Source organism: Serinus canaria, chromosome 1 (genome assembly GCF_022539315.1).
Source record: "Serinus canaria isolate serCan28SL12 chromosome 1, serCan2020, whole genome shotgun sequence".
In the NCBI taxonomy this organism is placed as follows: domain Eukaryota; kingdom Metazoa; phylum Chordata; class Aves; order Passeriformes; family Fringillidae; genus Serinus; species Serinus canaria.
The window spans coordinates 65,452,438-65,475,638 of NC_066313.1; the positions used below are offsets into that span (position 1 = coordinate 65,452,438).

Here is a 23,201-nt window from a genome sequence, read left to right on the forward strand (position 1 = left end):
CTTCTCACACCACCCCACCAGTGAGGGGGCTGGGGGTGCATCAGTAGTTAGGAGGGGACAGTCGGGACAGCTGATCCCAACTGACCCAAGGGACATCCACTACCATATGACATCATGCTCGGTCTATAAAGTGGGGGGAAAAAGGGGAGAACAGTTGGAGTGATGGTGTTTGTCCTCCTAAGTAACCACTACGCAGGATGAGACCCTGCATCCCTGTGGATGGCTGAACACCTGCCTGTCCTTAGCAAGTAGGGAATTCCTTGGTTTGCTTTGCTTGCCTGTGCAGCTTCTCCTTTACCTATTGTATTGACCTGTCTTTATCTCAACCCATGAGTTTTCCCACTTTTACCCTTCTGATTCCCCACCCCCCCCCCCCCCCGTCATCCCCCAGCAGGGGGACTGAGCCAGCAGCTGTGGGGTGCTTGGCTGCCAGATGGGGTTAAACCACAGCACCTCAGACACTAAAGGGCAAAGAGCAGATCTGTATGAGTGAGTATGGACACTGTGCAATAAAAGCAAAAGTAAAGGAAGTATTTGGCCAAAATTTTACAGTGACAAGCAAATCCAGTAATGAGCTGGCTGAGCTTCAGGAAGGAAGTACTGCACAGCATACCCAGCAAGCTGAGGTCAAGGAACTCAGGTCAGGTACTGACCTGCACCAATCCAGCTTCCAAACAAAGTGAATGCTCGGTAAGTTATCAGCCCAACCAACAGGTATGTAACTGTACTAAAAATCCATCTGGGAAAGGAGCTCTACCATGATCAACCAAGAATCTTGGAGAGGACAGAGACTGCTCAATTTTAAGTGTTTCCCCCCCACAGTCCCCAGCCATTAGTAGAGGTTCTTTAGAGATACAGCATTTTTTTTCTCTGCAGGTAGATCAAATTACTCAAGACAGGTTTTTGTGTTATTCTAGTACCCACAAGGTCTTAACAGAACCACCCTGCATGCCTCTGCAAAGGAGTGGAAATTACCCTCTCATTACACCTACAGCCAAGAGGGTCATAAAACATTCAAACAGGGCAAACAGGAAAAAGAAACATTCTTCCCCCAATTTATCACCTCTCTCCCTTTGTTTTTAATTCAAATAGAGTGCAAAGGCTTAAAAGGGGAAGGTAAAAAATAAAGGGGGTAGGCTCACAATAAACAGGAAGGTCACATACCTTCAAAATGTGTTTAAAAAAAGGCAGGACAATTTTATGGAAGCAGAAGCAGAGACATGCTTTTACTTGGCCTAAGTGTGCAGAAGCTAAATATATAAAACACTAATGCACAAAGATAGTCTAGCCATTTGTGCCCTTCTTCTGTAGAGCTTTCTACAAAATACCTTCCTGCAAGTGTGCTGGTGCGTTTGAACTGTGTGGGGAAAAAAAAGTCATGTAACAAAGACAACAGTCATGGCTAGGACATTCCTTCATTATTCCCTCCCCTGAATTTGTTGACTGTGCAAGACCCCACCCCCCCTTCCTTCCTCCTGCTCTGTTCTAGGCAAATGTTGAAAAACATAAAATGTTTACTTGTCTCCTAAATGCAGTTAAGGAAAGAAAATCACTTGAATGTGATTTCCTGAAAAATTTCATTTATCTCACATGTCCTCTGTCTTTTCCTAGTTCAATACAACATTTTGTCTAGCTTTCAGTAATTGATACAGAGTCCTTGCAGCCTGCAGTTACCCATTAACTCCTTGGTACCCCATCACAGAGAAAGACTGCATATGTCTGATCTCCACCCTAATTTAATAAGGAAAGAAGTTTAGTCATTGTCTAGTCCTGAACTTTACTTATTGCAGTATTTACAAGACAGACTTCCATGCAGTAGGCTTAAAACAAAACACAGACCGGCTTTGTCTTTATTACCTACATGTTTAATCACTGTGGACTTAGAAAAATATTCATGTTATACAATTTCTTTTATTTCATTTTCTATTAATGAACAATTAGAATTAGGAACACATAAGGACTCCTGATTTTCTTTGAAAAGATCTGGTTTCTGCACATATAGACAAACAAATCAGTAGCTTGTTTGGACATATTAGTATTGCTACCCTTAAAACTTAAGTTTTTTGTTTGGTTTCCTTTGAATAAAATTAATTAATAAAAACTTAATTCTTCCATTACTCAATAGAGGAGCTCCTGCTGATAGTGATCAGGACACATTTCAAAAGTCTGAGTACACAGCCAACTTTAAATCGTAACTCCTCTGAAAGTTCTCAAGACAGTAAATTAGTATAGTATACAAGTCCAAGCATCTTCCAGCCAGAACTACAACATGCTGAAATTCAGGGACATTTAAAAAAATATTCATCAATACTTCTAGAATATCTGACTTGACAAAATAAAAGTCTTTACAAAGGCTGACAACTTTCTCCTCTTGCAGATGGAGCAAGCAAAAATGCTAACTGGGTGTTTCCTCACTACCTTCCAACATCTACTGAACTGTTAAGAAACGATTAATTAAATCTTCTTCTCCATGCAGTTCCAATGAAGGCACAAGTATTTCCAGCTATATGAAGAATTTATGTGCATTAGAACACAGAGGAAGTTATTTGTAAGGCTACAGCTTTACTAAAAAAAAAAAGAAAACCTTATTTTTTTCTGGAACTCTTGCACTGATGTAAAACAATTCACTAGGTCAAAGCATGACAATGTTTTCCATTATACAGCAGCCTTACACTCCAACTTCTGCAAAGTAAAAAACAACAAAAGAAATCAGCTGCTCACATCACTTTTCCATACACATTTGTTTGCTCTGTCCTTCAGCCCTGAGCCCCTGCAGAGAGACAAAGGAAGAGGCAAACGGGAAGTGTGCTCCCAAGAGCATTTTGTGACACTACACAAGGAGGGTCCCAGAAAATACCAATCTGCTCTCCCCAGCCACAAGGCAAACACCTCAGACTTCAACCAGCATAAAAAAAGTATTATCCAGATCCATGGTCATGGCCAAAAACTCTTGTCAAAGCCAATACTATTTCACTTATTTGGGCTTCTAATCAATTCCAAGTACTGTTTTTACGCATCATGCATAATGCCTAAAATAGGGGCATTCCTGAAAGGATTGTAGCATATGCAGCATGCACAATGTGCTGCAGTTTATTTTCTTAGCACAAAAAGGCAGGCATAACCTGTATCAACAACTTTCATCCAGCTCTTAAAAAATGTTAATTTACTAAACAGATTTGACAGAAAGGTAGAGTTCACATTTTAAGTGCGCCTGAAATCATTTGAGGATCTGTCCCAGCAAAGCTGGTATTGAGTCCCTGCCAGCCTGAAGTTGAAGCAGAAACTTCAATCTGCTTATTAGTGTGAATTTCTCTCTTCAGATTTACTTGTTCTACTACACCACCAGCACATCTGGAGATGCAACAGTATTGCTTTCATTACATCCCACAATATTTGCAGTGTGGTTTGTTTTACGGAATATTCAAGGAAAAAAAATTAAGAGGCGAGCATGCAAGCACACTGGATTGATCACTCCCCTTTAGAAATGCCCCCATTCTTCAATATCAAAGTCAAAGTTTTGTTGGTTAGGTCACCTTCTTAGGGCAACATGCAGAACACAGTCCAGTGGCTGCCTGTTACAATGCAACATGCAAAGAAATCTTTTAGTGTGGTCCTTTCTCTGATGTGCTTGGCTACCTCTCCAGACTGAATTTTCAAGTTTTCTCTTGACTTTTCTATTTCAGAGGTTGAAGTGAGGTAACTAAATCAATATTTTAATTTAATTAGAAAGAAGACAGCAGACCAAAACATCAAGCAGAATGCCACAGATTAACAATGGATGAAATGAAAAAACAAAACCCCATTAAAATACTTTTGAGTTAATTTTCCTTTCTACCTTTATGTAAAACTAGCCTCTGGGCTTCATTTCAGAGAATTTTGGGTTTCTGAAAAAACTTAATTCAGTCTTTATAAGCCTAGGTGGTGGGAAATAAATATTTGAAATCAACAAGCTGTTAGGACAAGTACAGTCTCCAGTTATTAAAAGACTGGAAGCCAGATCTGCAAATAGCTGCAATCAACTACCCAACAATGCTATTCTGGAAGAGTAGCTGTATGCTTGTAACTTCTTATTCTCCTTATATGTAATACTACTGTGTTGAGTCCAAGCTCATCCTAATTTTACAAATAAAAATATTAGCAGGGGATTCACACTTCTCTCAGTATCTTCCCAGTCAACATTTTCAGGTGTCTTTATGCACTACAGAATTTAGTGTATAGTTTTTTACAGGGCTATTAGGAAGTCTACAGAGATGCTTCTCCATACACATCCTGATCTTTTGTCTACTAGGATGAGCAAAGCTGGACACATTTCCACAAACACTGCAGAGTTGACTTCAAGTAATCAAAAGCGAAGAAATCTTCACAGCAATGCAAGGGTGATGCTGACCAAATCCTGTCTAGAAGACAAGGATACATACCTTGCTGAACAATGGCACTTTATTCCCTATGCAGAATGGAAAGTTTACTTGATCTTCCTCCAACATGTCACTGGAAATAAAAGTTCCCTTCAAACTGTTTCAAGAACAGATGCCATTTCCTTGAACTGTCCGAAGAAGTTCTAAAAAGCAAGAATTGGGACAAATTTCAGTTGCTTGAAGAAAAGCTCAAACTGCAGTTAGACAAAAAATACTGCCCATATTTCTCACTTTCAATGTACAGCTTGAACTGAAAATATCTGCTTTTCTTTCTGTGGGCTGGTTGGCATTTGAACACATTAACTATGAAACTTACAAAGGTGATGCCTTATTAGCATTGGCTTGCCTATTAATAGGAAAAGATGCTACAAAAGAAAAAATAAAAAGTAGCTCCCATGACATAAAAAATAAAATAAAAAACCTCTCACATGAATGTTTCTATTCCCAGCTAAAATAATCCAGACTTCTCAAATGTAGCATTCATTTCCTGAAGTAGCTGAACAACAAATTATTAAATAGGCTTCAACTAGAATAAATATGTTTCACAACACCCAAAAATTAAGAATATCCTTCTCAAATTTCTGCCAATCAAATTCCAAGGATCTATTTACGTTTGTATGATATTCTAGGTGATGTATTGACCCTTTAAACAGAAATGACAATACAAGGGCCAAGTTTATGCAAAACTAAAGTTACATAAATTCATAGATGGAGACACAGCAATTAAGAGTCAGTGGTGATAAAGCAGACTAATCTCCATTCCTAACCATTAGCAACTGTTAGGCTTAAGCCAAGTTTTAGATTTTGAGGCTGGGGGACAGTTCCGTAGATCAAAAACACTCTATGAACTTTTAATATGGCAGAATGACAACTGGCAAGCTCTGAAAGATTTCATGTCTTTGGTTGTTAGTTTATTTGTTAGAGAAATGATCAATTACTATTAAATTAACATTTTCAGCAAAGTGAGGTAGAACTAAATACTATGAAGTAAGCATTCTGTGTTTTAAATAGTTATTCAATACTTTCTGTTTGCATGTACTAGTAAACAGGCAGCACAAACATATGCACCGGTATACAGCTGACCCTCCCAACAATGGCACTGTTGTTTTTAGGAGACTGAACATTGAAATAGCACTCAGGACAGACCTTGAACTGTGGGATCGTCATTTCAAAAGATTTGTCTGTTATTTGTCCTGAAGGGTCTGCCACTGTTAGTGTCACTGTGACATAGGGGTACTTCAGAGACCTGCAGGTGTCAGAGCTCATCGCAACTCCCAGCTTCCATTTCATATCTACAAACTACAAAGATGAAAATCGTTGGAAAAAGTGTCACAGACAGAGATGTACCCCCCTATTGCTATTCACTTGGAGGGATAGTTCACAGACAACACAGGACATCTAGAGATCTTATCCAAATGGAAAACAAACATAAACATTCAGGTATTATTGTGACTACAAATCATCTGCCCTTCCCTTTAATGGTGAATAAATAAGTAATTTAATAAGTTAATTCACTTTATCTGTTTTCCTTATCCAAGTACAATCACAGGCAAGTACACTCTTCTTAAAATTCTAGTAAGAAGAGTTTAAGCCACAGAGTTCACCCAGCCCGTATATAAGGAAAGCAGGTTTTTGTCATGTTTTCTTTTTTTAGAAGTTTCTAAATCAGAAGTCTCTAAGTCTAAACCAAATAATTCAGAATAGCAATAGGAGAGAAAAATTATGGCATTTCTTAACTACAGTTTAGATAAATCAAAGTACATTTCAGACAAGTAAGCTATCATTTTTTAGCCTTTTGTGAAGAAGAGCCTTTAGAAGTTTACATCATGCCTCAAAAAGATTCTCCTTTCCTAATTCTACACTCTTTTAAACTGCTGTCAGAAAAAAAAAAATCTTAAAATGTAAACGAATTGCTACTTTTTCAAGCAAAAAGGGAATGCTGGAAACTGAAAGAAAGTATCTTTAAAAATAATATTTGAATTTAAGGGGGACAAAAAATAAGCAGTTAAGTGCTAGTGTTAACAACTTTAAAGAACAATTTACACTTAAAACAGATTTACATAATGAGCTAATACAATAGTCTGCCAGAGTGACTGCCATTCATCTTCCCTAAGAGCACTACAAAACATGAATTTTTAAAAAGGTAGAAAATGTGACTTTATCATCCAAACAACAATATTATAAAACTGTTCAGCATGCAGACAACCTTTATTGTACATGCTGCTTTATCTGAGTAGGTATTTGACAACACGTAAATGTGCACACAGGTAGCAGAAAAGCTTTCAGCAGCCTATCTACCTCTGCCTGCCTGACAACACAATACAACACACACAGTGAGACACTGACATTTCCAAAACGTTCAGCATTAGCTCAGCTGCACTTTGTCCATTAGTTACCTGCCCCACTGTGGCTGTAGTTCTTGCATCTTCTGATACAGCAATGGCTTTGCCCTGCTCATTCCACACGTGCCGAATGACCTGAACTGCGTGTTTTGGCAGAGTGTTGACGCTGCTGCCCAAGGAGGTGACGAGTTCTTCTGTAGAGAGGTTGTTTCTGGCTGCTGTGCTATAACAGATACATCCAGAGACCACTGCATCAACTTCATTCTCCACCAATTTAATACAATTCCTCATTTCACCCCAAACAGACAGCTTTTATTTCTACCTTACGGGCACTTTAAAACAATTCAGCAGCCTGTGATTACTTTTTTTCCCCAGAACGTCACTGATACGCTGTATCCATGTGCAAAAAACAACATGACCTTAATATGCCTTAATATGCAGAGGCCTAGCTTTGCTAGGCTTGCAAAACATCCAACATCAAGCCAAAAATAATCACAGCCTCTAAGTGCCATAGCAAGTAGAAGAAGGCTGAAGTCAGTGAGGTGTGTGTGTAAAGCAGCTAAACAGTATCATTATTTTAGAAAGAACTCATTTAATTAAACACTCCGTTACTTTGGTGGCATTGAAGTGCTACCAAAAGTAACTTCTAGGTCACTGTATTAGGGGCACTAACAGGAGTCAAATGATGCCATGAACCCTTCAACTGAAAAGGCAACAAGTCTAAAGGAAAATTGCCTCTTGATTTCCTCTGCGGAAACACCTACTCTGTGTTTGCTCATGCAGCTTTACTCCTCTTAAAGAGGCCTTAATACAAGAGAAAGTGAGCTGGTCCTCCAAGTAGCATGGTTGAATATAACTTCAGATGTTCTATTTTATAGTTGGAAAAGTAGTATTTTAAATTTCTACTGGTATATTTTCCTGAATTGTATTAATGTTACATAATATTTTTAGCTAATAGATATTAAAAGAACAAGCAAGATCTTGAAAATTTTATCTTTCTAAAAATAGAAAAATGTATTAACTAAAAATACTACCTAAAAACTCAACTATGGCAGAATGCAATATTATAAGCTCTGTATCCTTCAAAAAGGCACCAATGCTGATTTCTGATCTCCAAGAAACAAGAAGTTGTTAAACCACACTTTTTCCAGGCAAAGGCCCAGCTGACTTAGCTTTAGAAGTGAGCTTAACTTCCTCTATCTTGCCACTAGGTCTAGAGCATGCAGACAGCATCTCAGAACCATTTCCTCTTTTTATTTTTTAATTACAAAAAATGATACTATATATTAAGTAACTACGCTTTTAATAACACAATCTAAGTCCAGGTGTTCTTCGTTTTATATTGACATTTGATATAACTTTTCAACACCACCATAAAGTTGTGATGGAAGGAAAAAAGACACGGTGTAAAGTAAATTATTTTGTGCTTACCTAAATAGAAATGAAAGAGTGTTAGCTACTTTTGCCAGGTCACCAATATTAATGTCAACCCCCGATGCTTGAATTCTCTAAAAACAGAAGGTTAAAATAATTACAAATAATAAATCATATATTAGTAAAAGCATCTTCGTATATACAAACCAACAAGAAACACATACAAGAAACTCCACATCAAATTGGGAATTCTATCCCTAACAGCAGATACAGCTACTATTCTTGCTCACAAGGGCTGGTGTGCCAACTTACCTGACACAATTCAGCTGTATTTATACCTGGGATCTTATGGTTCAGATGTTGAATTATTTGTTCACACTGTGAAAAAAAAAACATGTTTAAAGACATTGTTGATACAGAAATAGACAAAAACAGTGAAGAGTGCAGAGTAAAGATTGAAATAATTGAAATTACTGATTTTAAAATTCCACCAAAGCCAAGGAAAGAAAATGAACCCAATCAAGACTTTAGTTTCTACCTCACTAATTAACACACCAGTTTCATATTAACTGTTCAAGCACACACTACAGTAAACAAACCAAATGGTTTTTTTAGACCAGTTGTCTTGATAGAGCATGTTTAGAAGTCTCCTGTGATAAAAACATGAATTTAAATCAAACCCATTGCTCTGAGCAGGACTGATCTGTTTGACGAGTCAAATCAAGGTACCACATACATAAGGTTCCCTTTGCATCCCACAAAACCTAAAAGAGTTTAAATAAAAAGGCTTCCTGGAGTGCTAGAAGCCCTTCCCCATCCCATTTACCACCCTACTTACCAGCTCTGCAAAAAAGTCTTGAGGTATTAAACGAATTTTATCTGCTGCACCACCACCATCTGAAAAACAGAAGCGATCAGAAGCAAATACCTAAATAAAATGTTACAGTAATACATCCAGTCTTTCCCTGAAGAACGCCTAGGCCATCACGCATGCATTTACCTTCACTGAACTCGATCAATTTTAACCTACACGTGCCTGAAGAAAGCCTCGGCTGCCCGAGCCCCCGACTCCCCACCCCAGCTCCCCGCCGCCCTCACCCAGCGCCAGCAGCGCCCTCGCGAGCGCGCCCGCGGAGCCGGCGGCCATGGCACCGCGCGCCCGCCGAGCCCCGGCTTCCGCCACACAGCGCTCGCCGTGCCGATTGGCTCCCAGCGCCCCCAGAGCGAGGCAGCGGCAGCGGCGCCGCGCTGATTGGCTGCGGCGCGGGGAGGACGCGCTCCTCTCGCCGCGCTGCTGCTGCTCCCACCCCCACGGAGCGGGATGCGGGAGGGTGGGGAAGGGCCGAACTGCCTCTGCTCCGGAGCGAGGCACGCTCGGTTTGACGCAAGAAGTTGTTCGCCGAGAGTGGTTTGCTGACAGGATTTTCTTCGTGCTCCTTGTCAAAGGCGCAGGCACGCAAATCACCGAACCATGGAATGTTAAGGGGTTGGAAGCGGCCCTAGAAATCATCCACCCCAATCCCACAGCTCCCACTAGATCAGGTTGTCCCATCCAACCTGATCTCGAGCATTTCACGCTTCCACAACCTCTCTGGGCAACGCATTCCAGTGCCCCATTGTGGATGCCATGGGACAGGGAGAGAGAAACGACAAGCGTTTCTCACAAGCAGCTTGTGAGAAATTTGAGGGAGCTGGAACGATGTGATAACCTGTTGACTATAAACAATTTGCAAGTGCTGTTTTTCTACTTTATTTTTCTGTTCCTCTCAAAGACAGTGCGTGAGAAAGATGTTTCTGTTAGTTAGCCAATAGAATAGAATCTATCGTACCACTCTATATAAACCGCGCGGTTCTTTTGAATAAAGTCTTTTCGCCTTTGCTACGATCCTGACTCTCGTCTGTTCCTGCCCCGACCCCGGAGTACAAGTGACACCCCACCTCCTTTGCAGTAAAGAATTTCTTCCTAATATCTAACCTAAATTTCCCACTTTCAGTTTACGCACCCATTCCCCCTCACCCTCTCACTACATTTCCTGACGAAGAGTCCCTCTCCAGCTTCCATGTATGTCCCCTTCAGACACTGGAAGGCTGCCATGAGGTTTCCACACCACCTTTTGCTCTCCGGGCTGAACAGCTCCAGCTACCTCAGCCTGTCTTCGCAGGGGAGTTGATGCCTGTTCTGTGTGTGTGTTCCACACAGGGTAACTTGGTACTGAAGGACCATGCTTTGTACAGGTGGACTCTGGAATCAGCCCTCAAATAAACTGTGTGGTTTTGGGGTGACTTGTGTAGGTAAACTTCAGCTTTAGGGGAAAGAACCACCTTTTGTAAAACTACAAACAGATCTGTGTTCAATAAGCTTTTCATACTGATATTAATTAAGTTTGAACTCTGGCTGGAGTACTAAAGCAACACTGACCCTTCAGCAGTTTCACTTGTAAAAATAATATTTTTACACTTCTCTAGTATCAGTTTTACATTCACTTTTAGCCTTTTTAATATATACAGAGAGAATAATGCTGTAATCTCAGTAGATCTATTCTGAGGCTATGACAGTAGTAAAACATAACTCGTCCCACAGTAGTGCTAAATCTATGTATTTTCAGTGTTAATGAAAGAATTGATGCCTTTATAATTTTGATCTAAGTTACAAGGTGCTTATATAGCTTGAGTTATGAAATATCAATATAACCTAAATCATGGCTTTTGTACATCAATATAATCTGATATATCTATATGACCTGATATAGCTATATAACCTAAATAATGACTTTTTATATATCTATATAACCTCAATCATAACTTTTTTTTGCAATGTAATGCTAGTATATGATTAACTAGTTGCTTGATGCTGAATAGGCAAAAAAAGAAGAAAAAACTCGCCAAGTGGGTAGCTTTAGAGATTGGTAAGTAGAGCATTTATGAAAAATTGGCTAGTACAAAGCCAATTAGCCACAAAACAAAGAATTTAGGCCGGTTCAGACCAGACAGACCAAGGAATACCATAACTGTGCATGCTCCAAAGACAAAGCTGGAAAGTTCAGATGCGAAGAAGACCTTGGAAGCCTTCATCAAAGACTCCTGATGCCCGAATTGGGGAGACACAAGCATAGTGCAAAAGAACAATCTAATTACCATGAGATCATACCATGTAAATTAGTTCTGGAGTGTATGTGATGATGTTCTAGTAACATAGTGACACTAAGCAACTCTTACTGTATAAATACACCACAGCACTTGACAAAGGTGGGTGAGTTAGATGGAGAAATCCCCCTCACCACCAGCGCTGCAACAAACAAATACCTCCTCTATTAGACATCGGTCTGTGGGGATTTATTTCCAGCCTATCTTTCAGACATCAGAATCCGTAATATATTTCAGAAAAAGACTAATCATTATGGAACATGGTGTGTTTTTATGAGCTTTATACATTTATGACCTATCTGATCTTGGCCTCTCCCTTCTAAAGTATCTAATTAAGTGTGCAAATAATTTTGAGTAGTCTGTTTTTACGACCTCATGGTTGTCAAAATACTGGCAATGTATGCATCCCTGAGATCTGTCTCTGATGCTGAGGACTTAACAATCTCTTTGTTCTTAACTTACCAAACTCTAATACATACTTTGTTATCTAGAGAACTTAACATATTATTTTATATTACAATTTCATTAAGTCTCTCAGCAGTGCCCTTAGTACTATGACTAGTATTCATTATGGTACTTTCTTACTTTCTATCTCCAACATGTGGAGATGGGAGCTGAAGTTTAACATCTTGGTGGTTAGGTAATTACAAAATCATTTGCTGAAATTTTAAATATTTTTTGTTTATTTTCATTGGCAAATACATATGCATTAAATTTTTTAATTTGAAACAGAAGTTGGTGAAATATGAATGGATTTTGGCTTGTCTGCCTATCTGTGGAAAAGAGACTGACCCCAACCTGTCTACAATCTCTTTCCCAATAGTTGTAGAGAGTAATAAAGTCCTCCCCCCCGAACCTCCTTTTTTTCCATGTTAAGGAGCCCCAGCTCCCTCAGCTGTGCCTCACAGGATGTGCTCTCCAGACCCTTCACCAGCTTTGTTGCCCTTCTCTGGATTAGCTCCAGCACCTCAATGTTCCTCCTGCACTGTGGATTCCAGAATGGACACAGTACTGGAGGTGTGCCCACACCAAGCCATGCTGTGTTCCTTTATTTTTAGCCTTTCTGAAATAACTTGAAAGAAGGCCTAACAGTAAATCTGGTATGTGTACATATATAAAATGTAATCACACTGTATATGCTACATATGTATTAGATTGTGCTTCATCTTAGCCAAAAGGCCAAGAAATGCCATGTTTAGTGGTCCTGAGATGGGAATATTAGATTGTGCTTCATCTTAGCCAAAAGGCCAAGAAATGCCATGTTTAGTGGTCCTGAGATGGGAAGTATGATGGGATATGTAGCTATAGAAGATAAATGTTTTCAATCATGTTTAACACATCTTGCAGTAATTTTCAGCAAGACAAATGGGGACCTCACCACCCAAGTTCTTGCTGCTACACTGAAGTCTTCTCAGGCAAGATGAAGCCGGGGGTCAGGCACTGATCTTTTCTCTCTGGCAATCAGTGCTAGGACCTGAGGGAATGGCCTGAAGTTGTCCGGGGAGGTTTAGGTTGGATAACAGAAAAAGTTTCTTAATCCAGGAGGTGTTGGGGCACTGGAAGAGGCTCCCCAGGGACGTGGTCACAGCACCAGCCTGGCAGAGTTCAAGAAGCGTCTGGACAATCCTCTCAGGCTCATGGTGTGACCCGTGGGGACGTCCTGTGCACGGCTGGGAGCTGGATTCCATGATCCCTGTGGGTCCCTTCCAACTCAAATATTCCGTGATTATGTGGATGGGGGTAATTTAATGCCACTGCTCCTCTGGCTCCCTTTGTCCCGCCTCGCCCCGCGGCCTGCCCCGTCCCCCGCGAGCGTATTACGCTAAACGCCGCCCATGCCTCCCCGCCTCGGTTCGGTTTAGCTGCTGGAGGCCGCTCCGGAGGGGCCGGGCTGTTGGGGCGCTCGGCGGGCGCTCCCGCGGCTCCTCCGTGCCCGGCTCCAGCCCCTGCCGTGCCCCGACCCCGAACGGCCGCGCCCCCCGGCGGCTGCGGCGCGCCCCGCAGGCCCCGGCGGCGGCGCGGGAGAGGAACCACCCGTTGCCCCGCTGGGAGAGTCCATTACCGGGGGAGCCAAGAGGGCGGGGAGGGGGGAATCTCCCGGGCCTCGCTGCCCGGAGCACTCCGGGGGGGGGGACGGCGGCCACTGCCGGGCGCGCCGTCCTGGCCATCTGTGCGTAGCGGCGCGGCGGTGCGGGCGGGCGCCGGGCGGGTGTTTCTTCCTTCGCCCGCCCCCCCTGCGAGGCGCGGCGCGGTGACGCGGCCCCAGGTCAGGGCTGAGGCGCGGCGGAACCGTGAGGCGCTGTCAGAGCCGCGCTGAGAGGGTCCGCCCAGCTCCGCACCGGGATCCGCCGCCGCTGCCATGGAGCCCCATCGCTGGCTGCCCCTGGAGGCCAACCCCGACGTGAGTGCCCGGTCTGGGCAGTGGGGCGCTGCCGTGTGCGCGGGGGGCTGCCCGCCCGACAGCCTGCCTGCTGTGGGGTTGGCGGGAGGATGGCGGAGGGGAGAGGGCAGAGGGCTCCGGGCCCCGCCGGGCTGCATCGCCTCTGAAGGGGTGGCTGGTGGTGGTAGGGTTGGAGGAAGGTCTTATTCCGTGGATCCGACTGAGTCTTAACTGCCTTCTGTTTTCTGCTTTCTTTGCAGGTCACGAATCAGGTAAGAAGCTTTTATTTGAGGTAGCCTTTAGTCTCTGCAGCTTTGGGCCCGTCTCCTCTCGTTTTCATGGAGTAAAGGCTCCGTCTTGCCCAAGGAGAGTGCCCCCTTCCTTCCCTACGCGTGTCTGCGCTCGTCTTCTCATGTCGGACCGTACTGGAACCTCTCCCGTAAAGATACTCTATGAACGAAAAACGAACAGTAAAAAGAGAATAGTTGTGGCCTGGCTATTACTGTAATGAAATTTCTGATGTTTTTCAAGGTGGGTTTCAATTCTTTAATTAGTGGTTAAAACATTAATTTCTCTATAACATGTGGACCTGTACGTGATGGCTTTGGGCACATGTATGGATCTGCTTGCATCACGGTGTTGTAGTCTCATACTTCTTTGGCTGACCATAAAAAATGATGTAATTTTACCATATTTGCACTTTTCTGCTTATTAATGACAATATGTTCATGATAGGTTGTTGCTGTTTTTGTTAGTGTGGTAGAACCCACGCTAGAGAAAGGAAGCTTGTTTTAGTACACAAAACAATGCTCCCACTAAATATGCTCTGGCTGAAAGGAAATCACACATACTCCAACCCTGCATCATGTTCTCAGTGACAATTTTGAGCATAGTGTTAATGGTCAGTTGTTGATTTAAGCAGGCCTCTTGATAATGTTAAAGATGGTGTTTAAGCCAAAGGGCTCTGAAAATTCCAGCAGCAAAATTGTATTCTTAAAACTATATTGTTGAAATATTTTGGAAACTGGGAATTTCTCTGTGTGAAGAATGTTTTATTTGGGTTTTTTGTTGTTGTGGTTGCTGTAATATACAAAGTACCTCTGCTGTAGAGTGAGGAGTTATTTGATACTGGGTCATTTTGTGCATTATAGTTTCCTAGGGCAAATAATTTTAAATTCTTACAGTATTGCTGCTGTGGAGCGATTTGAAAAGTCTGTAATCCCAGTCTCGTGAGTTAAAATTGATGGCCTTTCTTGGGAGCCCGTCTTGAACACGTGCTATAGTTTCCTCTTTTTAATTTTGAAATTCTGAAACTTAATTTCCAGTTTGGAAGAAAATAAGTGAATAAATAACTAGTAAGAATTTCCAACTATCTTGCTTTTTCTTCTGACTTTCCAGATGGTGAGATGAGCTCATCATAGTATAAATTAAGACCACCTTTAAAGTAGAAATTGAGGAGGAGAAAACAGTGACATTCTTTCATCTGAAATATCTTGTATCCCTATGTGTTTATGTTGTATGGTGGAAATCCTAAAGGAATGTCAAATGTACAATTTTAAGTGTGTTTAAAATTAATCTCTTTTGCCCATTGGTGATGGATGTAGATGCTCATGGATAATAGGAATTTGTACTCCACAAGGATTTTCTTGTTACTGTTTCTGTGTAGAAATGGCCACTTGAAACCAGTTGGACTTCCTCCTTCACTACTAGTCTTGACTGAGCAGGATTGTTATTATCTAGACTGAGAGATATATATTAAAAAATAATAAATATGTGGGTGTTGAATATGAATGCACCTTGCATTATTAATCATTGTTCTTTTAATCTCCTCAGTACAGTGGTGAACTGTGTAGCAACAGGGCTGTTAGTCATAAGTTATTCATATCCTGCTTGTGTTTAAAACAACAATAATAGTAATTTGAAATTCTAATGAAGTTGGTAAATAAATTTTGGAAAATCCTGTTGAGTTAATTGCAAGGATAGGCATTTCTTCTAGTACTCTGTACTGTGCTCCGTAAAATATTCTGGAAGTCTTCAACATTAAAAACCCCAATGGTCTGCCTCTACAAACTGCAATTTTCGTGTCTGGTAGTCATTTAATACATGTATTTGGTCAGACATCTAGCCAACTGCCAAGTGTTTCTTCTTGGGGTTTGTTTGTTTGGTGTTTGTTGTTTGATTTTTTTAATTGAGTGTTAGACTATCTCTTATGCATACTACTTTTGTTAGTGTTAAAATTATTGCTAGGTATGGTAGTGAAACAAAAAAAAAGAAATTCCAGTGACCTGTAAGATGCATAGATTCTTATTGTTAGATTGTAATTACAACTATCATCAAGGGCTTACGCTGTTTTGATTATTTTACCAATAATTTTATTCCCGATATTAACAGTAATTAGTAAGGAAGTGTACTAAATGCAGGTTAATTTACTTGTAGTATGTTCTTACAATACTGTGTCTTCTCTGGTTTTAAAGTATAGGCTGTAAATTTGAGGCTTTCAGTCTTTGTGGTAGAAATTCAGATGATGATGGAAAAAAAGGTTATTTCTCAGAGGTATGTGAAGTCTTTCAAAAATATCTCAGTAGTTTTTCTTTATCTGAAAGTGTTTGTATTATAGTACAAGTCCAGGAATTTGTAAATCCTTAATCTGTATAGAACCTCTCTTTGTACATATGTGTTAAAATTATTTGAAGATTCAGAAACTGGCTGCTGAGGGTAAACAAGAATATTCTTTCTTAGTTTTAAAGATTTCCAGTGGCAGTGGAAATGTGCCACATGTCTGTAGTGATGTTTTCAAGAGAGAAGACAGTTTTCAATGCAGCACACAGTGCTGGTTGTAATGAGTGAAGTCAAGAGTTAAATGTACCCTACGGTGCTAAGTTATTGTCACAGTACTTTTTTTTCTCCTTCACTTCTACAGTCTGACAGAATGAATTGTTGTCTACCTCTGATACAGAAAGAGTTGATGATTCAGCATTTACAAAGCTCCATTTTGTGTACAGTGATGGCAGGGAATGAATGGTTTCTTCTCTTTGACCTTCCTTTGGTGGGGGCCTGACATGACCAGCGCTACCCTCCTTCCTGGGTATCTTACAGGATTTTCCCGAGAGAAAGCAAGAAAACTGTGTTTGTCAATTACCATATATATGATATTGGTTATCTTGTTCCCAATTTGTTCTGAAAAAAACAAAAATGAGACTGCATGTCTATTTTTTGGAGTGAAAAGATCAGAACACAAGCTGATTGTTCTTCCTCATAATGCTGCTTCAGTCTGGCTTGCAACCTACAATTGATTGTCTAGGAAGTGTAGATAAACAAAAAGTATGGGTGGGTATTTTTCTTGATGTCCCACCTTTTTGCATTCACTCTTCCCTTTCTTCATCTTACACATTCTATGAAGGATCCCTGCTTCCTGAGTAAGATAACATTTCCACTCATGTGGATCCAGATAAGGATAGAGTAATTGACTGCATCTGATTATGAAGCTCAAGCACTGGCTTCAGAGTTGGACTACTGAGTGTTGGCTGTGGCTTGGGTTTCTTTTGCCCCATAGGGCTTAGTTGCTGGTTCTTAGTTACCTTCCAGCATTACTTGTAGGCCTTTGATCCTACTTTTTGGGGAGATTTGGAGTTTTGACTTTTTTAAGCCATTAAGGTATTGAGAGTCAGCTGCATAAAGAAAATTATTTTAGCTTATGAACACCGTTGGCAGCTGTGACTTGAAAGTTACAGGGATGATAAAGCTCACAAAGCATAGAACAAATGGCAGAAACTGGATACAGCCAGTCTTTTTCCATTTATGGAACATCTCTCTTCAGGGTGTCAGGCAAATACAGAGAAGAATTAAGTATCTTGGAAGCAGGACTTGGTCTTCTTAAAAGATCTTTTCATTTCCTGGACTCTGAAACACTATCCCACAAGCTTTCCCAAAGAAAAGCCATAGTGATCAAAATAATGGAAAATGTGGTGTGCACAATTCTTGAAGTGCATTGAGGTAGCGCTCATAGATAAGGTACTGAGGTACTGTCTAAGTGTGAAAGGATGGCTGTGGAGAAATACAGATGTCCTTCTAAAATGCCTAGCTAGGCTTACTTTTTTTTTTTTCAGGTGAGGGAGTAGAATTTAACTCTTTTGTGGTAAGCTGAGTTTAAATAGTGGAGATAGTGTACATGCTTGGAAAACAGCCTGTTATTACTCATGTAGCCTTGGAAAGTTGAAAACCAGGGTTCAGTTTGAGTCTTTCTATAAAGACAATATCCCAGAAAGCCTTTCACAGAGCCTTCAAAGAGGGAATGTTGAGCCTGTGATGCTGCATAGCAAAGAATAAGCACAAGGATAAATATGAAGGAATTGTAGGTGAGCACTGTGAGAGCACTTCGTGAATGGCTTCTGGTTTAAAATATCTCCAACTATGTAGTCCTCTTACTGATATTTATATTTACCTATTTAAATAGGTACATATGTTGCGCAGGGAAAATTGTCACTTATTTTGGGGTTTAGAGTAGTACTTTTATGAATAGTTGAAAGATTGCCTTAGCTCAGTCTTTGTATGTTCTACAGTAATTGAAAGCTATGAAAGTAATTGAAAGCTACACTAATTGAAAGCTATGTATTTGATTCATCTACTTTTATTTGCCTCTTCTGTTCCTTCTTAAGATCTTTTTTGCTCCGTTTCTTAGTTTTTGTTACAAGGAAATGCTTACTGTCTTGAAGACAAAGGGGAAAACAGTTGGCAGTTATTCAAGCCTTATATGTTATCTTGCTGCACTGAAATGCTTTTACCCACTTTGACATTTTCCTTGCTTAAAGGACCAGCAGAGTCAGTAGAATCCAATGGTTGTTTCAGTAAACTGTAAAAGAAGAAATGTGCATATCAGCCTATTTAGAAGAGTGGATTGATCCAGCTAATTTCTGTTGTGAGTAACTTTTTAGACCATGCAAACAGGTCTGTTAAGTGTTTCTCACAGAGTAACCCAGTATTCTGGTTTGAATCAGTGTCTTAGTATCAACACCTCAAGACTCTGCTGGAAGCATTTTAAAGCTCTTGCTCATTGGTTTCGGAGGAAGTCTGGGTCAGGTGGTTCATCCAGATTTCTCAGTGCTTTTTTTGCATTGCTGCCTGTGGGATGCCCTGGTTGAATATGCACAGCAGTGCCTGGGCATACTGAGTGTTAAGTTTCAAAACTGCTTTATGGATATGTGAAAAATATATACCTCTCATTTTGAAGAACAGGAACACTAACTGTGAGTCAGTGTTGCTCTTTTAGACACCATAAAGTAATGAACACAACTGGAAGGATAAGAATTTTGTGGATGTAAGTTTTCTCACATTTTTGAAAAACAAATTTGCGATGGGCTGTATTCTTTGAACTTTATTATGGTGTCCCAAAGTACAGAACCTGAGGATATTAAAGAATGTGTAATAAACTTTGATTTTCCCAAGGAAGGCTGTTATACTGTGGCCATTCTAAGGGAGGAATAGTTGGTAAAAAAGAATAATGCAGTAAGTTCCAGCTATCTCTTTGCTCCTGGTGTGCCTTTTGACCTGCTGTACAGAACTAAAATTTTTACAGCTGCTACATATGACTGAAATGATGCTGTCTCTAAAATGTACTGAAAAATTATTCCTTCATTTTAATTCCATAAATGAAAGAATGAAGAAATATATCCTTATAATGCTCCAACAGTAAAATATTGTTTGGGTGGTTCCCTTATTTCTAGAAAGGAATTTCACTTCTTAAATAGACTTGGTTTTGTTACATGGTTCTAGAAATTATGTGTAAAGAATTAAAAGCAAAATATTGCGCAATCGTATTTTTAATATAGATTAATAAGAATTGGATACTTTAAGAAATGAATAATTTTCCCTTTCTTGATGATTATTCAATCTGTTACATTTTACTCAATGTCTTACTACATTTTGGGGGAAAAAATATCTTCAATTCAATTAAGTGCCAAAAATTCTTGTGCTTTAATGAAAAAGTTAGAAAATATTGATTGTCTTAATTGGTTTATTTATATGTTGTCCTTCCAGTTTCCTAATGCCATAGGAAAATTTCAGTTTTGCAGAGGAAAGTCTTAACTGTGGTTTTGTTGTGATATAGAGATGCTTTAATGCATTCAGCAGAAGTACAATAAAATGTAGATGCTGTGGGCGTTTGGTTTATATTTGTGCTTAGAAGAGGGTGGCAACAGTTGGTTCTTCTCACAGAAGCTCTCTTGACTTTTCACTTCTGAGAGTGGAAATGTTTGTGCATTTTGCCAGTTTTATGTTTTCATGGTTCCAACTTTTATGTCAAATACCACAGTAAGGTGTGGAAAAATCCAGGTCTTGAGTATAATGCCTTAGTATTTAAAGTGACGTTCCTGAACTATTTGCAGAAGCTGTCCAACTTTAGTTGCCCTTAAATGTCAAGCTCCTATTTTGTTTCAGTTTTTATCCTTACTTTGTTTTTACATGCAAGTGATGGAGTAGAAAAGCACATTGCTGTTTAGACAGTATTTCAATTGTTTATTTACTACATAAGTTTACAATAAATTTCACCCTTACATTGTCTTATCCCACTAACCCTTTCTGCGTCTCCATAAACCCGATAGATCAAATCTTCCTGCTGGCTCTGTAACTGTGTTGGCAGAAGTAGGATTCTAAACTCACATTAAAGATAACTGCTCTGTGCTTTTTTCAGTTAGTAGGCTGAATAGTGGTACCAGCAATGAAAAAAGAATAGCTTATACCACATGCTGCATAGGTAGAGTGCCTAGAAGTGCCTGTTGTAATGTTTTTGCTATTAACCAACATTTAGACATACAGATTTACAATTTGTGATCATTTAGAATAGAATGAGGTAGGCTGGAAGGGGCTTTTGAGTTCTGCAGACCAACCATACTCTGTTTAAGACAAGTTGCTCAGCAACCTGTCAAGTTCTGAATTTCTCAAGACACAAACTCCACAGTCTCCTGGACAGTTTGTGCTAGTGTTTTACTGTGTTTGTTATTTTTAAAATTATTTTTAAATGCCTTCCTTATGAAGTTACATTTCCCTGGGTTTCAGCGTCTTGTTTCTCTCTGTTTTACTGTGTGCCACTGAGATGAGTCTGTCTCCATCTTCTCTGTGCTCTCCCTTAGCTAGTTATAAACAGTAGTAGTTAGGTGAGAAAGAAGGGCCTTCTGGAATACTGGGGCAAAAAGGACAAATTCTTAGGAAGTGCAGATAAGGGTGAGGGGTGTAAAGTAGTTTCTAAAGTGGCTTTTTATCTAGCTAGCTGGACCAGTGAAAAAACAGAACGTGTTTTTTAGCAAGGTCTTTTAAGACAAGAAGAAAAGAGACAACCAAAACTATGACAACAATCTGTAAAAATAAAGTTGTGAAAAAGTGAATGCTAGATACAGATGTGTATGAGGGTTTTGTGCTGCTGTTGTTGTTCTTCCTGAGCTCCTCTAAGACTTCTGTAATATAGCCAAGAATTTTTCTTTTTTTCATTTACAAGGTGAAAGCTCAAAGACCTATAAATTAAGAATTGTCAGCAGTGTGGTAAGCAGTGTCTGAGAAAAATATTCTGATACTCTCTTGTGCAGATCCAGAGAAATATGAATCTGCTATTTTACATTATCTTGCATGCATAGTATCAATAAGTTAAAAGAAAGTGAACAGCTGAAAATGAGTGAGCCCTCAAAGAACCCTAACTGTTCTTTACAGTAGGTATTTGTAGAATAAAATTGCTTGGATAATCCCTAAATAATTTGAAAGGAAAACAGCAGAGGTCTCTCACCTTTTTAGACATTGATGTTATCTAAAAAGTGTACTGAACTTCCTGCTGTCCTAAAACAGGAATAACTTTGTATCCCATCTATTGTTCATCTGTTACCCATCTGTCACTCTCTCTTACACAGGGACTTAGTCTGCACAGTTTTTAAAATCTACTTAATAATTTTCAGAAGGATATTTCTATCTTTTTTTCCAGGCCTGAATGAAACCCTATTGACGCACTGAGAGATATCTTCTTTGCCTATTTTGAATCTATACTTAGTATTTTATTTTTGGTTTATGATTCTACAGTAGAGTTGTTAGTCTGGTTGTGTGTTAAGATCACTGCTTGTCATACTAAGCCTATGCTCTTGGTGTTCTCTGTAGTGCTGACCATCATTTTTCATTGTCACTATCATTGTTTACTAGAAGATAAAGTTTCTCGGATTGTTAAGTTTCTAGGTGGCATGGTAGCATGAATAATGAAAGATGCCCTGTATCAATAGAGTTTTAGTTCTGTTAAATTCTTAATTCAGGAGTTTGAGTAAACCATTTTTGTGTTTGGTTAGTATTTTGTTGACTTTGGATTTAAAAGGGTTGGTTTTATTTTTGTTAGTTGGTTGTTTGGTTGCTTGGTGATTTTTTTTTTCCCAGTGGGGTAGAACAGAACAAGTGACTAAACCACTTACTTGTCCAGTAACTTAATGAGATTCTTTATTGTTGTCTTTTCTGGTTTTTGGGGTCTTTTTCTAGGTGAGTGTTGTCTTTTTTTATTTTTGGGCATTTGTACCATTACTATTTAATGTAATATTGCAAAATATCAAATGATATTGGAATGGAAAATCAAATTTTTTCAGTTGTGTTACTTTTCCTGCAATAAAAATGACAGCTTAATCACTGGCTGAATAAGAGAAGTACTGAAAGTACCTATTAATTAATATTTTAATGCACCCATACATGTAGTCTCTTCTCTTTAAAATTTTTTTTTTTGGCTATTCACAAAGTGGTAATTATCTTCACAATGTAGAAGGTTAGAATAGGAGTTCAAAGTAAACTGTCGTCTGTTTCATCAGTTACTAAATGCTTAATGCTTTCCCTTTTCCTCATGTTCATTGAAAGATCTGTGAATGCCACAGTATACAATTAGTTTTTTTATATAATTGTGAATGGTCACTAAGTGTATGGTAACAACAGTTCCTGAATTCAGTTAGCTTCTTCCAGACTGACAATGAAAAGATTTCACGTTGTCTTTGACCATCTCTGTGGGTATTGATTCTGCAACTGTTGTTGTGATGCCTAGCTTACTTGAGTAGAAGAATATCCATTTAAAAAGTGATCCAGTCATCAAAATATTACTCCATCAATACATTACTCCTTCATAGTTTGAAAGGATTTTTCTTGTAAAAGCTACACTTACTAAAGTGTGTCCCTTGTGTGGTTTTGCTCCTAACATCTTTTTACTTGTAGGAGCTCCAGTATGAGCTCTGATGCCAGGTATTCTGAAGTCATGGAGTCAGATAATACCATATGGAGTCAAAAATGCCATAAGTTTGTTCATATGTGCTCTGACTGATGGCTCTGATGATTTCTAGTTAACATGAATATTCAGTAAAAATAGATTCACAAAATCTTCTGTTTTGTGACAGAAGTTGAAATGTTTTGGTGCTTCAGTAAATAGTGCTGGGAGTGTTTCCACTTCCATAAAGACTATTTAAATACATAAAAGATGGGGGTTTTGTGTATGTTTGTGTGTGATGTATTCAGCCTTATTTATTAAAACTTGTATCTATGTCCTTTATTCTC

The 23,201-nt window shown here is 39.6% G+C and overlaps 3 protein-coding genes across 4 annotated transcripts in view; 1 reads left to right on the forward strand and 2 right to left on the reverse strand.

Annotated features, from left to right (window-relative positions):
• The window catches only part of TBC1D4 (TBC1 domain family member 4), a 110,535-nt gene extending 105,987 nt beyond the window's left edge, over positions 1-4,548 (reverse strand). Inside the window, exon 1 of the mRNA XM_018908718.3 lies at positions 4,419-4,548. Coding sequence (XP_018764263.1) covers positions 4,419-4,484 — 66 coding nt within the window. The 5' untranslated portion in view covers positions 4,485-4,548. The remainder of the gene's footprint in view (positions 1-4,418) is intronic.
• Positions 1,822-9,304, reverse strand: COMMD6 (COMM domain containing 6). Its single transcript, XM_030234859.2, has 7 exons — positions 9,230-9,304; positions 8,970-9,028; positions 8,444-8,509; positions 8,189-8,265; positions 6,812-6,980; positions 5,562-5,714; positions 1,822-4,558 (listed from the first exon to the last, which is right to left on the reverse strand). Exons 1-7 carry the CDS (start codon positions 9,276-9,278, stop codon positions 4,508-4,510), a joined length of 624 nt encoding a protein of 207 aa, XP_030090719.2. The 5' UTR covers positions 9,279-9,304; the 3' UTR covers positions 1,822-4,507.
• A 4,220-nt stretch (positions 9,305-13,524) lies between these two features.
• The window catches only part of UCHL3 (ubiquitin C-terminal hydrolase L3), a 41,134-nt gene continuing 31,457 nt past the window's right edge, over positions 13,525-23,201 (forward strand). The window contains exons 1-2 of one of the 2 annotated variants that reach the window (XM_030234252.2): positions 13,525-13,676; positions 13,916-13,927. In XM_030234252.2, coding sequence (XP_030090112.1) covers positions 13,635-13,676; positions 13,916-13,927 — 54 coding nt within the window. In that variant the 5' untranslated portion in view covers positions 13,525-13,634. Of the gene's footprint in view, positions 13,677-13,915; positions 13,928-14,162; positions 14,187-23,201 lie in introns of those variants that run through there. The other variant, XM_050972488.1, reaches the window with a different exon arrangement.